The sequence below is a fragment of the Cydia amplana genome, chromosome 1 (assembly GCF_948474715.1).
Source record: "Cydia amplana chromosome 1, ilCydAmpl1.1, whole genome shotgun sequence".
Lineage (NCBI taxonomy): Eukaryota > Metazoa > Arthropoda > Insecta > Lepidoptera > Tortricidae > Cydia > Cydia amplana.
In genome coordinates this window covers 17,690,103-17,707,344 of record NC_086069.1, presented here as the reverse complement: position 1 = coordinate 17,707,344, position 17,242 = coordinate 17,690,103, and the positions used below count along the sequence as shown (strand labels likewise).

Sequence of the window (17,242 nt, the reverse complement as noted above, 5' to 3'; positions counted from 1 at the left end):
GAACACACTTAGAGTATGGCTGCCATAGAGTTATCCAATATATAATTTTCACAGCTCCGAATCGAAGCTTACGACCTCGGTCTCCCCACGCCGCTCAGCTCCGACCTCGACCTGACCATCTACGTGCAAGACGTCGACAGCTACCGGCCGCGCTTCCCCGACAAACACCTGCGCATCAACCTCACCGAGAACATGTACGCGGAGGGGCTGTACTTGCCCAGTGTCATAGAGAGGGACGAGATCGACCGGGGGGACGAGCCGGTGCTACCGGTGTGCTATTATATTGTGGAGGGGAATCAGGATGGCGAATTTGAACTTCACCGGAATACGCACAGGTACGCAAGTTTCTAGTACGTAAGTACTTACCTATTTTGTAATTTGTAACTTAAAATAGATTTCACTGAATAGGCTACATGACTAATTTTTATGGTATCAATCGATCGGGTTTGTTTTTAGGATCAAATGTCTATATGGGACCCATTGCATTAAAGTAACACAAAAGTCAGAAATTGTAGTCAAAGGCCGACAGTCGCACTTCACTCGCGAAACGCCCTATACAAAACGGCCAGAGGCCGTGACGTCATCGCCCATCTTGTAGTATGGACAAAACAAGAAAATTGCGTTTTTGTCGGTGAAATATTGCGTTTATGTATATAGTTGCTATACAATATTTTTTTGGATGAAATGTAAGGATGTTTTTGGAGCAGTGGAGCAGAGCGGTCGCGTCCACTGGTGGCTCCCAAAAAGTTGCGCCTTTTTGCGTCAGTGAGCCGCTGCGCTCCGAGGCGCGCCATTGTGCTCCGTTCCGTGCCGGTGCGCCTACTCGCGACAGTGTTCCATCGCGTTCCATAGTGCGCCACTGCGCTCCGACTTGCGCCACTGCGCTCCGATTCGCGGCGGTGCGCCAAGCCGCGACGGCGCGCCGTCGCGCTCTGTAGTGAGCCATTGCGCTCCGACTCGCGCGATCGCGCTCCGAAGCGCGCCACTGCGCCTATCCGCGGCAGCGCGCCATCGCGCTCCGGGGTGACCCACTTTGCTCCGACTCGCGCCATCACGCTCCGAGGCGCGCCGTTGCGCCGATCTGCGATGACGCGCCATCGCGCTCCGGGGTGAGCTTTTGCGCTCCGACCCGCGCCATCACGCTCCGAGGCGCGCCACTGCGCCGATCTGCGACAGCGCACCATCGCGCTCCGGGGTGAGCTATTGCGCTCCGGCTCGCACCATCACGCTCCGAGGCGCGCCACTGCGCCGATCTGCGACAGCGAGCCTTCGCGCTCCGGGGTGAGCCGTTGCGCTCCGACTCGCGCCATCACGCTCCGAGGCGCGCCATTGCGCCGATCTGCGACGACGCACAATCGCGCTCCGGGGTGGGTTATTGCGCTCCGACTCGCACCATCACGCGCCGAGGCGCGCCACTGCGCCGATCTGCGGCAGCGAGCCTTCGCGCTCCGGGGTGAGCCGTTGCGCTTCGACTCGCGCCATCACGCTCCGAAGCGCGCCTCTGCGCCGATCTGCGACAGCGCGCCATCGCGCTCCGGGGTGAGCCATTGCGCTATTAGTGTTAGTAAAGTGGAGTAATTGGACACGTCTCCATAGACGAATAATTAGAAGACCTTGTCTTATCCCTAGCGCTTAAGTATAATAAATTTTAAAAATAGAGTTGACAAGGTCCGTGACACAGTTTATATAATTGTAGCGTAATTTTGCTTTCGTGAGTGTAAATTAGTTTAAATTGGATGGAATCATTATTAGTGCTGTATTTATGATTTGACAATTCTGCATGATTATTTTTAAGGAATTGTATCGTGACTTATTTAATAATTTGTACAGATTTTACTGACATATGGTTTTATTTTATTTTATTTTTTATGACGTTTCGTCTAATTTGACATTTTGTTTTTTTTTATTATTTTATATTTCTTTATTTTATGCAGTATTATATGTGTTTTTTTTTTTATCCAATGTGTGTTACTGAGCGAACATGAGCAACCCCAATCTTCAGGCGTGTCCATATTGTCCTGGCGCTGCAAAACAATACGTGGTACCTAGGGGCCTAAATGTACATATTAGTCGTGTGCATAGGGATGTGATTGGTGTGCAGGCACCTGGGGCTGGTGAGGAGCTTGGGCTAGGAGTGGGGAACGATGTTGAGATTGCAAAGTTGACCGAGCTGAAGAAGAATGTTAGGGTGTTGCGGCACGTTCCGAAGGGGGCGAGGAATCTGGCCGCAGGAAAGTTGTGTGGGATAATTCAAGATTGTTTGAGCAATAATGAGTTGAAAGATTGGTTTGCGCTGCTCACCTTTTCATTCACGGCTTTGAGGGTTCCGGAGGGCGCTAATCACGGGTCTTTAACTTCGAAGGTTAAGGAGAATATTGACAGTTGTTGTCTGTACTTTCCACCTGAAATTGGTCTTAAGACAAGTTCGGTTTACCGTACTATTGAGGCGAAAGTGCATGATGGGGACTTGAGAGGGGCAGTCCGTCTTTTGTTCTCTGATTCCACCCTCGCTCCGGCTAATGCAGATACGTTGGAGGCTTTGGTCGGAAAGCACCCATCACCTTCGAGGCAGTTGGATTTCCCCCCTGACCCTGATCTGTCTAGTCCATTCCTGACGGTGACGCAGGAGGAGGTTGTGGGCGCTTTGGGGTCCTTTTATAATGGGTCTGCTTCTGGGCTGGATGGTTTGCGCCCTCAGCATTTAAAAGAACTAACTTCTTTGTCAGCAGGTGACAATGGGAGTAAGCTATTAGAATCTCTTACAAGGCTCTGCAACTTCCTTTTGCGTGGTATGGTTAATCCCCAAGCTTGTCCATATCTGTATGGGGCATCGTTGTGTGCTCTAGCGAAGAGGGATGGTGGGATTAGGCCTATTGCTGTTGGGAACACGTTGCGACGCCTTGTTTCAAAGCTTGCTTGTCGTGCAGTCAAGGAAGAAATGGCGAAATATCTTCAGCCATTTCAGGTTGGCTTTGGTACGCCTTTGGGGTGTGAGGCGGCCATTCATGCGGTGCGATCTTTTGCTATGGCTCAGGAAAATGTTTCTTCTGTGCTTCTGAAAGTAGATATTAGGAACGCTTTCAATACTGTGGAGAGGGATGTAATTTTGAGAGAGGTTAAGGATCGTGTACCTTCGTTATATCCCTTCCTTCATCAATGTTATTCCTCACCGAGTAATCTCTTCTATGGCACTAATCCGATTGCGTCACGGGTGGGTGCTCAGCAGGGGGACCCGTTGGGGCCTCTTCTTTTTTGCCTGGCCGTACAGGGTGTTATAAGATCATTAGTCTCTCCTTTAAACATCTGGTATTTGGATGATGGAACGTTAGGTGGAGCGCCGGATGTTGTGTTGGATGATGTGAGGAAGCTTGTGGAGGCTTTGGCCGCCGTTGGTTTACAAATAAATGCTGAGAAGTGCGAATTGTTTCTTTGCAGCCCGGATAGGGGGGGGTCAATAGCAGATTTTGAAGCGGCTTTGCCCGGCTTGAGGTTGGTGGAGAGGTCATCGCTGTCGCTTCTTGGGGCGCCAATTTTTCCGGAAGGGGTTAGTCAGGTGGTCCAGGAGAAGACCGTGGCGCTTTCGGAATCTATGAAACACTTGCAGCATTTAACGGCGCACGTGTCTCTGGTGTTGTTGCGTAACTGTTTGTCGATTCCACGCGTGACATACACTTTGAGAGCGGCGCCGACGTGGATGCATATGCAGGTTGTGTTGCAGTTCGATCAGGTACTCCAAGGCGGTTTAGAGTCCATCCTTAATGTCAGGTTTGAGGGATCTCAGTGGTGTCAGGCTGCTCTTCCCATTCGACATGGCGGTTTGGGAGTACGTCGCATGCAGGACGTGGGGCTTGTAGCATTTCTTGCTTCCTCGCACGCGTCGCGGGGTCTGGTGGCGCGCATTTTATCCATCAGTGAGGGTGATGTTCACATGCCTTTTCTGGGTGCTGCATTGGATGAGTGGTCTGTTCGCTGTTCTGACGACGCGCGTCCGGACGACCTTGGGGCTCAGAGGTCTTGGGATGACGTTTTATGCCGTCAGATGTACGAGCAGTTGCTGAGAGGCGCGGCGGGGGTAGAGCTGGCTCGGTTAAAAGCGGTGGTTGCACCTGAGTCTGGGGCCTGGCTACACGCCTTGCCGTCTTCGCACTTGGGGACGTTGTTAGATAACGATTCCCTAAGGATTGGTGCTGCTTTAAGGCTCGGGTGTACTGTGTGCGAGCCTCATGTGTGCGTCTGTGGGGTGATGGTGGAGGCAAACGGGCACCATGGATTGAGTTGTGCGCGGTGTGCTGGTAGGTTTCCTCGACATCATGCGATTAATGATATTGTGCGCAGAGCGATGGTGTTGGCTAACCTGCCGTGCGTGTTGGAACCCCAGGGTCTTAGTCGGACGGACGGGAAGAGGCCAGACGGTCTCACTCTTGTTCCTTGGGCTAAAGGTCGGAGTCTGTTGTGGGATGCTACATGTGTGAGCACCTTTGCCGCATCGCATCTTGCACAGACAATACGTGCGGCTGGGGGGGCTGCGGAGAACGCCGCGAGACAGAAACATGCCAAGTACTCAAACTTGAAGCCGGTTTACGATTTTGTCCCTCTCGCTGTTGAGTCGGCTGGTCCTTGGTGTTCCGAGGCGAAGGTTTTTGTGAGGGACCTGGGAAAACGCTTGCGGGATAGGGGTTGCGATCCTAGGTCTGGTTCGTACCTGGTCCAGCGTATATCGTTGGCTATTCAGCGCGGGAACGCCGCTGGTATTTTGGGGACATTTGTGCCGGGTACTTACCGGATTAGGATATAGGTTTATGGCTTATTATTATGTATTTTGTAATGACCAATTTCCTTTATAATTTGACGATGCGTGTTGCGGATGACATATGTGACAAAATGCATTTTAATTTGACGAAGCCTGAGGTGGATGAGCTTTCTGTATGATTTGCTTTGTTATGAATTTCATTTCGCTTCGCAATAAATTCTTTTTTTAGGAATCGAATGGTACCCTTACTTTTATCGTTTTTGGAAGTTAAAAAAAACTTAAATTTTGAAACTTTCAGGTCCTGTATTTTTGTAATTTTTCAATACTTTATTTTAATATCCACATTATTGTGATAAATTGCTCGTTTGCTATCTATTTTACTAGATTTTGTTATAAAATTCAACATGTGTCATCATCCCTATTGGAATTAGAAACGTGCACATTAATCGTTTATTTTATTACGTAATCCTGTCTGCATGAGCTCTCAGTTTTTTGTAAAAAATGGCGTTGCAGGCAGGCTCTAACCTGTCTGGCTACCAAGTCAGACGTTCAATAAACCAAATAAAGTGTTTCATTTAACAGGTTGGCCACACAACGCCCGCTGGACCGCGAGAGGAAATCCAACTACACGCTAACAGTATTAGCTACAGAGGACTGCGTGGCCGCACCCGAGTTCCGCGCGCACGAAGATTCCGTCAGCACCCTGACCGTGCACGTCACGGTCAATGATTTAAATGACAACGCGCCTAAGTTCGTCAGCAGCATCTTTACTGGGGGCATCACCACGGAGGCTGACTTTGGCATTGAATTCATGCATGTTAAGGTACCTACCTAATCCCAAGCTCATATAAAATTAACCGATTAACTGTAGGTAATAATTGTTACTCTATGTGCGGCCCTGAGGGGTAAAAATTCCTAGCTTTTTACCAGTCAGTCGTAATAAACTATTATGTACCAGTCGTACAAGTGTTACCAGTATAATCCATTTCTTAAGATTCGTTGCCAACAAATTAATTAACGCAGGAAGCAAGCCATCTAATATCTACGCAGTTATTGACGTAGCTCATGTCTGTATATTTTCAGATAAGATATGGAAACGGATTTCTTGCATATCTACTTCATCTAGGTACTTGCTCATATGTTATGATAATATTTCTAATGCATGGTTGACCTACACCTATCATGATGACACTTATTTATTATACCCAGTTATCTGCAGAAAGCAAGATAACTTCTATCTAGTGTCGGTGGCGTAAGACTATTCGCTATCTTGAGTATCATGTTTTATAAACAAGGTTTTACCAATACAATACCGATTGAGTTTCCGGTTAAATATTCATAAATAATAGCTATACCATGAAAGACGTCAACAAGTTACTTATATACGTTGGGATATAGGCTTTCGCGTAATGTACACTGAGCAGCAAAATGGCACGAAATCGCAGTCGCTTTATAATTAAAACTGTTAGGCATCTTCTACTATTTTTTAATTATCTCTATCTTGCTGATTACAGTGGTTACCTATAAATCTGGTCATATGGAACAAAAAAATGCTAAGTTTCTTGTCAATATTTCAGGCCATTGATCTCGATGAAGGCGAAAATGCCAAAATGGGCTACTACCTCCTGGGCGAAGTGAAGAAAACGCTCACCGAAGGTTTGGAGAACTTGGCAGTATCGCCTTTTCTGGTCCACCAGGAGACGGGAGCTATCTCGCTTAATTTCGACCCACAGAAAGGGATGAAAGGATACTTTGATTTTAAAGTAAGTTGTTCGCTTTATTTTATGATAAGATGAATTAGACATTTTTCTTGATCATTCAGATAGGTATTTTAATGAATGAAAATAGGTCAAGTTTTAGTAAGATGATTTTACATTCTACCTAATTTTTTTATAGGTGCTTGTCAACGATACGGGTGGCCTACAAGACGAATCCCATGTATTCATATACCTATTACGGGAGGACCAAAGAGTGCGTTTCGTTCTACGCTCTCATCCGTCAGAAGTCAGAGACAAAATAAACGTTTTCAGAGAAAGACTAGCACAAGTCGCAGAGTCCGTAATCAACATAGACGACCTAAGGGTGCATGAGAATAAGGACGGATCTGTAGATAATACTAAGACTGATTTGTACCTGCATCTGGTTAATGGACAAGATCATTCCGTGCTTGAGGTGAATCAGGTGCTACAGTTGGTCGACAAGAATATTGAACAACTGGATGATCTGTTCAAGGTAGTAAAGGGGTCATCCATTAATTACGTCACACGAATTTCTAGGTTTTTTGACCCCTCCCCCCCTCCTTGTCACACTTGGTCACACTTAGCAAACCCCTCCCCCCTAGTATGACGTCACATTTTTTCTACGAAATCGCCAAATCGAATTAAGTAAGTACCTGTATTATTAATATTTTATCAAAATATTTTTGACGATATAAATATTAGTAATTTTATAACCCAAAACTGCTTAGGAAAGATAATTAAACGAATAAAAACGATTATCGTTTTAAAAAGTCAGTGTAACTGCATTGACAAGGTTGAATCCATTAGATACCTTGGCGTTATTCTCGATCAGCGTCTCTCCTGGTATGGGCATATCGAATATGTAAATGGCAGAATAAGAAAGTTAGCCTGGTTATTTAAGAAATTAAAACAAATCGCGTCTCTTGATTTATTAAAACAAATATATACTGCTTTGGCCGAGTCCATTATGACATACTGCATTACCATCTGGGGAGGATCAAGCAAAACCAAGTTTATTGATGTCGAACGAGGCCAAAGATGCCTGTTAAAACTCATGTACTCAAAACCTTACAGATTCCCTACAACTGAGCTGTACCAAATATCTAATCTTCTCTCAATGCGTAAACTATATATTTTAAATACTATATTAAGATTACACAAATCTCTCAAATATGAAGAACCAAATACCACACGTAGGAGAAAACCTAAAGCTGCCCCCATTCCCAAGCTAAAATCTGTGTTCGCGAAGCGGCAATATGTTTCACAAGCAGCCCACTTGTATAATTCGGTTGATGCCACACTATCCATCTATCCACTCCAGACATATAAATGTAAAAAAGGAGTCCGGAATTGGTTAAATAATTTAAACTATGAGCAAACAGAGTTATTATTACATTCTAATACTCGGTAATAGATATAAATTAAATTCATTTTATAATTTTATTGATAATTGATCAACATACTTATACCTATCATTAACATACGGTCTCTCACACACGCACATATACACACACACACACACACACACACACACACACACACACACACACACGCGCATTATTAATATAGGTAATTTAACATAACTCGTAACAAAGCATAGCCTATTATTTTCCTAATGTTAAAACAAAACTTTCGTACTATATACTAAAATAATTATTACCCCTATACATATAAAGTACTCTCAGATTATTACATTACATTGAATTGTTAACTGTTGTTACTTTAGTTTAATTATATGTTTTAATGTATTACTTTCTGTACCTACATAATTAACGAGTATTCTATTGGTTTGTACTTATACCCTTAACTTGCTGCTGGAAGAGCGGGGTCTCCTGTCACAAGTATTGATATAATTACTAGGAGGTCCCAACCCTTTCTAAATTTGTTACACAATAATCACTGTGACCAATAAACGATTTTTTCATTTCATTTTCATTTTTTCAAAAACTTGTTATTTAAATGTACAGCGAATAAAATAATTTAAATAAATTTTCGGTTACTGATGAAGTTAAAGTGACGTCACAAAGTTTGTGTCTCCATCTCCCCCATGTCACAATGTCACATTCCTTGACCCTCTCCCTCCCCCTAAACGTGTGTTGTAATTAGTGGATGACCCCAAAGCATGAGTAATCTAATAGCTTAGTTTTAGATTTCAATGTCTAAGTGCACCCGCGGGTTAAGATTAATTCTATAATAACAATTTTACAAAATGTTTTTCTGAATCACAAAATGACTTGCAGTATTTCCATGTTTTGAACGAAAAACATCCACGCCTATGTTATATTAAATAGCAATGTTCGTGTAACACTACATTCAATTCCTTTTTCTCATACTATAAATTATAATGCTCCAGTGTTCCTTGCACAGGACACAACTTTGCGTCCAACTGATTAGAGTGGCAAGTATATAGTTAACTTATAGATAGGCGCATACTACATTATACAAACAGTTCAGGATCAGGCTCGTTCAACAAACCAACTTCTAGTGCATTACTTTTCCTCGCCAGGAATTCAACGTCCTCGATACGCAACCGGCCGAATACCAGCCGCTAACGGTAGATACGATCACGTCCAACCAGACGGTGTTCTGGCTCGTCTGGACCACCCTTTTCCTCACCGTGTTGCTCGTGCTCTCGGTCATGATGTGCCTCAGCCAGCGGGCTGACTACGTGCGGAGGTTGAAGGCAGCCACGGCTACTGCTTATTGTAAGTATGGTAATTATGTTTTGTAATTTACTAAATCATTGACACGCAAAGATACATCACTTAGTAATAACACCTATTTACAGGATTCATAAACCAAAACCGTTACAAATTTCATGTCATTCATTCATCCTACTTAATAAAATCATCACATCGATACCCAACACTGATTACTTGATTAGATTAGATTTATTTATTTTTTATTGGAAATTACATGGTATTTAACAATGTCACAATGTTTCCAAATAACATGAATTCACAAAAAAATCGTCAGATTGTAAACAATCTGATACTAATTACTCCGAAAAATTCGTTACTTACATTCAAAACTTCGTTTGTGTACTATGGTACAATACTAATTACAATAAAATTTTCCCCGTAATTTTTACGAGTGTATGTACACTAAGTTACCTATCGATATTTTAAAACATCAATACTGAATGTAGGGATGCGTTGCGAGAGAGCAGACAAGCAGATGAAAAATATATCATTTAAATTTAGTAAATGCGACATTAAATTGGTCAATGTACCTTCTGTTTGGCAAACAACGCAATGCGTCTCTATATCTAGACTACGTAATAGTACCTACTTACTATCTATTATGTATAGGTACTTAAACAGATTCACTGTTATTTCGCTTCATGCAAGCAGAAATATATTTAGTGGTCACAATGGTTAACTATTTCTTTCAGCATCACCGACTCCCGGCGAATCGGATATGACCATCAGGAGTTCCGGAGGCCGCGTACCTAACACCAACAAGCATAGTACAAAAGGATCAAATCCGATATGGCTCCATGCATATGAAAACGAGTGGTACAAATCCGACGACCAAGTAAGCCATTCGGAGCGCGACTCCCTCGATGAAAACGCCGTCGATCAAGACTTGTCCAACGAAAAACCATATTTTATCACCACAGGTGCCTTTCCCTCCATAGATTCTAATGCTGAACCTCAAACCAATCCAGTCAAATATGACTTCTACCAACAATTGGAGCAGATGAAAAATGCAAAAAATATGGAAACAACTGAATTGTAAGCAATTTTACGAGATTAACTTGGACACTGCTCAATTTAGAATGTACGAGGCTTTTCGGTTTCTGAGTCTGTCTGTTTATATTGTAGAGCCTTTTTATCTTGTTGTAAATTATGACATTTTGCATTTAATTAGTCCAACCCCGAATTTATCCTCTAGGTTTGAGATTATCATGAGTACGTATAGATCACCGGACTTGTTTTTTAAAATACAGTGGCACCTCGATAAGGCGAAATCCTCGTTAACACGAAACAAAATGCAATCCCCATTCCCTTCAGAGCCTAAAACCTCCATAACTCGCAATATTGAACCTCCTTTAGACGAAGTAACCGACGATTCCCTTCATGATATCACGATTATCCAGTACCTACAATTTTTACCGCCATATCTCTAAAAATTTAATATGACCTCTATTACATCTTTAACACGAAAAAGCATTTTTTTACCTCTTAACTCAAAATCTCTTAGACGAACAATGACCTGTAAAAACCTCTCTAAGACTGCACTCTCTCTATAAGACAAAACCTCGTTAACACGAAGTTTTTAGCGTATCCCTTCAATCCCTTGAGATTCGTGCTATAGAGGTTCCACTCTTAAAGAGGTCAATTTGGTGATCAAAATTAGCTAACCTATGTACAAACTGCCGCTTTAGTATAGTAGTCGTGCCTTTTGTAAATTATTTTCTGTAGTGATTTAATGATTAGTCTTAAGTGTGATTGTACAATGCATTTTGAAATGTACATTAATTCCTGATTACAATATAACGAACAAAGTTTTGAATCTTATCAAACTATTTAAAACTAGGTCATGGTAACTTTTAGTCTATTTTAATGTTACCTCTGATATTAATTCAAATAGGGAGTTTGTCTACAGTTTGCGAATAAATGTATGTATGTATTTGGATAATTGTTTTACTTAACAAACCCTACTAAGCTTGCTTAAGAAGTTCACTATTAAGGGCTACTCAGTGTGGTAAATACTGCGTCTGCAATAAGCAATGGATCTATCTTACTCAATCGAATGACATCAAACAGGCAGTTAGATTTATTTACCCTGCAACAACAATAGTAGGTAGTCTCCGGCAGATATGTCGGAGCGGTGAAGCTGCTCAAAATATCTGATAATGCACTTGATATTAGATGATTAGTTCAAAAATTTGTAAAGATCTTGACCGCTCCGATATATCTGAAGGCGACTGTACCTAACTGTGGATGAAGCTGAAGCCTAGCAGTGCGAATAAAGTAATCAATAGATCTGTTATAATTTGTTACTACTACAATATTTTTGAAAAGAATCGCTTCCAGTCAAAAAAATGTGCGTTGACATTTTTAGACTAATGGAAAAGGGTTACTGTAAATAAATTAGTTCCGCGTTTTCGACGAAACGCTTCGGTGGACGATCATTACAGTACAACAAAAGTAGGTCTCCGGTGTTTGACCTCGTTACTATTTTATGACACTGAACTGCAATATAACACTTAAAAATATGCTAACGCTTTAAATATAAGTACAAACAGTGCTGTCTATCGAAACCTAGTCTTGCGAGATACAAAAAGGATAAATGGCAGTTGTAATTAAAAGCAAATCTAAAATAACGCTAGTTACCTCCAGTGGCATTACCTACTCATTTATAGTTTTAAAGTATTGATTGTAGTTGGACGAAGTGGATTGAGTAGCAAGTTCGATAAAATCTTAATTAATAGAAGTGGCGTTTTGGAGCGTGGGGCTATTTCCAACGCCAACTGTCCACCTGCCGCGCAAGGACGTCACTATTTACAGCCGGCGAGGGCATGCCGCTACGGGAACCCGTGCCTAAATAAAGCTCGCCGTTATTTACATACACAATAATTTATTGTTTCTTACAATTTAGTGAATCTAAAATACAACTTGTCGATTGATTACAATTTGAAAAGCTTTAATTTTAATCTCCCTGTGTTGAACCAGCGAACATATTTAATGTCCCTCTTGTAGCAGTTGGCAACACACGCTTGCCACGCGGGTGACGGGCCAGCCGCGGCCGCGCCGCCGTTCGGTATGTCCCGAGGAACGTGGGATGGTACGTGGATAGGATTATTCGTGGAAATTACAACGCAAGTATCCTTACAACCACAATATATATTAGATAAAATTATAAAGAACGCCATATTGAAAAAATCTAGATTAATCGTAACTTATGATCTTATGAGATACACTGTAATTTATACTGAATGTTGTAGCTATTGGAGCGTTTTCCTTCCTTTGAAAATATTGTGGATGAAAGAAAACTGACCACTTCAACAGATGTCAGTCTGGTCTGTAGCACGCTACATTTACTAACTTAAAAAAAAGGTTGTTTCTCTAGTAAAAAAATTAACACCCACTCGACTCCGTCAACGAGCTCATATCGTAATACCACTTACTTATATTACTCATATGTTCTGAACACTTACGAGCCTTTCATACATTTCATTGACAAATTCCTAAGTGAATCAATCGGACAGTAGTAAGCAATGAACGCTCCGTTTCTTAATCATATGGCTATTGTACAGTTTCACAATGCAATTTAGATCTAGTTAAAGTACAAATTCTTTAGGAATACAATTATTCAAATCATGTAAATTTAACTAATGTTTAACTTCAACTAAATGAGAATAATGCATTAAGACATCTACTGACACATCAATGTATAACGGAATAGAATTCTGCTCTTATGTAGAAAATGTATCTTATTAGATAAACAGAAACTATATTTGCACATGTGTAACGAGTTTACTTAGGATGCAATTATTTGCATAAAAATGTTATTGGACAAGACAGAAATTAGGCAGACCCTAGTCAATGTAGACAATTTATACAAGTTCAGTTAATTTAGGTCATTGATGAAGATTTCAGAGGAACGCGGTTTGAAGTAGGGGACTGGGTTGGGAACGGGAGGGATGGGAGCCCGGGCTGTGGCGATGTGTGTGTGTATGTGTTGCTGACGTCACGCCTGACTCATCACATGGCATACTTCCTCGTCCACTCACGGGCTAGTTCATTGTACTTTTCTCTGTCCGTTTTGTAGATCCTAGCAATTTCTGGCACCAATGGGTCATCTGGGTTTGGATCACATAACAGTGAGCAGATTGAGAGCAACACTGGAAAGAAATAATTGAGCACATTAAAATCAGTTCAATAAAATTATAATTAGTGTGAGTCAGAATTAATTTAAGTTATTTGGCGAATAACTAATAATTTTTCATAACAGAAAATGCTATCTGTTGCCAAAGATAAATGACGATTGCTACACATAATTTTTACGTCACCCTAGGCCCGTAAGTGGGATTTTCTCCCCGCTGCGCGAGGAGAAAATCTCACTTCCTGGCCAAGGCAAGACGTAAAACTTTAGACAAACCACGGGCGGTAATTCGTAAAGCCCCAGATCGCATATTTATCGCACAAACACCTGCGATCTGGAGCATTCACGAATTCACCTCCCTAGGTATATAATGTACTATAACTTAATGCTGGTAGCAATATATCAGCGTCGTCAGCTGAATATTGGTGGACCTTACATCAATGCAATAAGCTTTAAAAACTTGTCAATGTCAATGATGGTGCATAAAATTAGTGGATATACCCATCAGATATATAAGAACACAGCATAAGACATGTCATCACCAGACCCCAGTAGGTGAAACATTAATTCTGTTGTTATAGAGGCAGAAGAAAATAATTTAAATTATCTATTTTACGGTTATTTAGTTACAGTTGACTGATAGACAGATAGACCAATTAGAAAGCATAGGGTTCCATTAAACACTCAGGTGTGGAACCCCAATACAATTAGGGCAGTCCAAAATATTTAAAATCAGTAATGTAAAAGCCACAAAGGAAAACACCTATCAGACAGGATAGGAGGGCAAAAGTTCATTGACCAAACAGAGTTGGGTAGCAAATGTAGCAATGCCTATCTCAATATACCTAAAGTAAAACAAAATAGTGATACCAGTATTAAATACCTATTTGAAAAGCTTGGGACAAAAATCCCTAAAGATCTTGAAATTAATAAAATACAACTAAACAACAACTGGAAAATAGCTTCTATGGTTCCTATCAAAATCCTCTTACTAAGCCTCCATTGCCCTTTTGCCTGTCAGCAGGCAGTATCTCATCAACTACAAAAGACGACAGAAATATGGAGAAATAATGAAGATAGGAAAATTTTCAATATGTATTTCTATTGCTGCAATAACAATTTTATTTTTAAAATTGATTATTTATTTAATAGAATTTTAATAGCGCACTTTTAAATACTACCAAGGTTTTCTGAAACCATGATATTTCATAATTATAACATTTATAACCTAACAAGGGGGGGGTGTAAATTTCCTACTAGGAACAGCTGGCTTACAGCTGGAAATGACCTCATATTTTATTGCAGAACACCATGCATCCCAGTTGATTTACCTAAACGAATGCTGTATTACCAGACATTGCCGTCATGGTTGCAAAATCAACCTTTAAGTGTGTACTATGTAAAAGGTAAAATTATAAATAAATAACACATTTATAGGGATAAATGTATCACATTAAAAGTATTACTTCTGTTTAATTATTGCTTTAGTAATTATTTAAGTACTGAGAAATAGTTATTGCACTTGCAATATTGTCATTACCAAAAAAATCTTGGTCATCATCATTGACAAAAATCAACTACATATATCTTTAACAAATCTATGCTCGAGGCTCAGTTCAGTCAGACCATGTCACATAAGTAGTCAAATAAATTGCAACACATGTTCAATATGAAGAAAAATGTACTGTGTAATATTCAGCTGCTTTGGATTTCACTATCTATTAGATGCTGACTGTAGGTACTATGCACACAGACCAACATAAATAGCATTGATGATAATGACAATGCTTAATGATAGAGGCACTGATTAGATATTCACAATGGTTAGATATTATACCTTTAGATATGGTGAGCGCTGGGGACCACTGTGAGCGCAGAATGTCAAGGCAGATGGAGCCATTACTGTTTATGTTGGGATGATAGATACGTGTTGTAAATGCAACTTTGGGTGGCTTGAATGGATAATCTGTTGGGAAATGTATAGTCAGGAAGAACACTCCTCCTTGATAGGGACTGTCGACCTGCAATTAAAACAAATGATGGTTATTTGTTATATTTTGTATAAAAATATTTCTTGAATTATGCAAAACAAAAACTACTTACTGGACCCATAATTGTGGCTTGCCAATGGAAGACTGAAAAAAAAACATGATGTCAGAAAAACAAGCAAGAGTTATATTATTTGAACGAATAAATACACAAATAGATCCAATTATGTTTCTGCATTAAGGCAATTCATTATTCATTCACAAAATAATTCAGAATGGTTTCATGGAGTCAGGGTTTCCTTTTGCAAAGTATACATTGAAATCAATCAGTTTATATTAAATATATTATAATTATACCCATGATGTTGAGTACAAGGACTCTCACAATGACAAATGTTTACATCACATGGCAATTGAGAAGTAGGTATTGTAAAGCTTTCACTGTGTCTAGAGTATGCTATGAAACAGTAACCATTGACTCCAATTTCTCACTATTATTGTAATGCATGCGACAATGAGTCACAAAAACTATAAGCACATAGATCAATAGGGCTAGTACTCACGGTCTTCGCCGTGTGGTCCTGCAGAACATTGTGCCGGGGGATCTCTTCCAAGGTCTTGTAATTCCTGAAAGTGAAACCACAAGACGTGTACACAGTGTCACAACACGACCAGAAACAATACCAAAATCAGTCGGACATGTCATCATTTGCAAAATAAACTCGAGGTTCGGTCACGAACTTGAATCCAAGTATGCCAGAGGTAATCCTTTCATAAAGCAATTTTGTAAGATATAATTTCGATATTTTTACGTTTCTCACATCATTTAAAGACAAGAAAACTTTTAAATTGGCACATTATTCCGACATTTTATGTACGCCGTGTGCACAGAATTGTCACCTACGTAGAACATTGATTCACCGTTATTTTATTGAAACTGTATCGTAACTTGTAAATTGTTATAGTCCACACCTTTACAGCAAAACAATCACGCACTAGGAATTATCCAGAAGGAATTTCGATAATAGGTATTCACAATGACGAAACGTTCACTTCCAAGTCTGGATACATATTTTACCACACTCGGTTCAAGAACCAATTCATTCATATAAATAGAAATCACGATTAACAATACATACCCTATTAATTCGTTTTAACGCCATTTGATTATTTTATGATGGAATAAACTGACTTTCAACTAGACAACGAAACTGTGAGCCAAGGACCTTTGATTAGAGATTGCAAGATGGCTCCCGTCTCAACGCAAAAGTACCACTGAGTCGTTTTATGCAATAATATTCATTTATGCTCGATAACACCAGTTCTTCAGGTCTTAAATAAAATATAAAAATAACTAATATTAAGAAATAATAATAATTAGAATAGGGTGCGATTTATAACAAAATTAACACACTCTCGACGAGTGGTGAACAGCAAACAGGAAAATCGACCATTTCTAGAGGAAGACCAAAGTTGCTATAAACGAAATATAATATTTATTTGAAAAAGTTTAATTATGTTTATATTTTAAATAATATAATTCATTCATTAGAGTTGTGTATAAAATAGAAAAATTACTTATTTACATTCAACGTTGTTATTTAAAGGTGAACGTTCTATCTAGCACAACAAATAGGTTTAAAATACTTGTCTACATTTGCCACTTTACATTATTATATGGCAACATTTTATTTCCGGATATGACGATTTGGCCTCAAAGAAGACTCACGGCGCTATTTTTGGATTGTGAGTAGCTATTTTCAAACACATTTTTGCAATATGAAACTTTCCCTCTTTCCGCATGTCAGGTTTCCGGAGAACAGATTAATAATTTCTAAACCCTCAAGATCTTAACTCTGATTAAAATCATTAAGTGGTCCATGAAAATATGCATATATTATTATGGCTTCTGTAAACCAATTTAAGAGTAA

General features: G+C 40.3%; 2 protein-coding genes across 2 annotated transcripts in view; one reads left to right on the top strand and one right to left on the bottom strand.

The window, feature by feature from the left end:
• Positions 1-10,260, top strand: part of LOC134649505 (cadherin-23) — a 53,550-nt gene extending 43,290 nt beyond the window's left edge. The window contains exons 23-28 of the mRNA XM_063504264.1: positions 55-335; positions 5,333-5,573; positions 6,328-6,513; positions 6,647-6,982; positions 8,996-9,194; positions 9,884-10,260. Coding sequence (XP_063360334.1) covers positions 55-335; positions 5,333-5,573; positions 6,328-6,513; positions 6,647-6,982; positions 8,996-9,194; positions 9,884-10,230 — 1,590 coding nt within the window. The 3' untranslated portion in view covers positions 10,231-10,260. The remainder of the gene's footprint in view (positions 1-54; positions 336-5,332; positions 5,574-6,327; positions 6,514-6,646; positions 6,983-8,995; positions 9,195-9,883) is intronic.
• Positions 10,261-13,099: 2,839 nt separating this feature from the next.
• LOC134649094 (ubiquitin-conjugating enzyme E2-17 kDa) lies at positions 13,100-16,722 on the bottom strand. Its single transcript, XM_063503813.1, has 5 exons — positions 16,451-16,722; positions 15,875-15,938; positions 15,427-15,458; positions 15,161-15,344; positions 13,100-13,342 (listed from the first exon to the last, which is right to left on the bottom strand). Exons 1-5 carry the CDS (start codon positions 16,472-16,474, stop codon positions 13,203-13,205), a joined length of 444 nt encoding a protein of 147 aa, XP_063359883.1. The 5' UTR covers positions 16,475-16,722; the 3' UTR covers positions 13,100-13,202.
• Between the last annotated feature and the right edge of the window lie 520 nt (positions 16,723-17,242).

Bases quoted from the DNA above. Each gene is read 5' to 3' on its own strand.
- LOC134649094 (XM_063503813.1), bottom strand. From the start codon at position 16,474: ATGGCGTTAAAACGAATTAATAGG. The intron at 15,459-15,874 runs GTGAGTACTAGC...TTTTTTTTTCAG, and splicing joins AGGACCACACGGCGAAGACC to TCTTCCATTGGCAAGCCACA. The intron at 13,343-15,160 runs GTATAATATCTA...ATTTCTTTCCAG, and splicing joins AGCGCTCACCATATCTAAAG to TGTTGCTCTCAATCTGCTCA.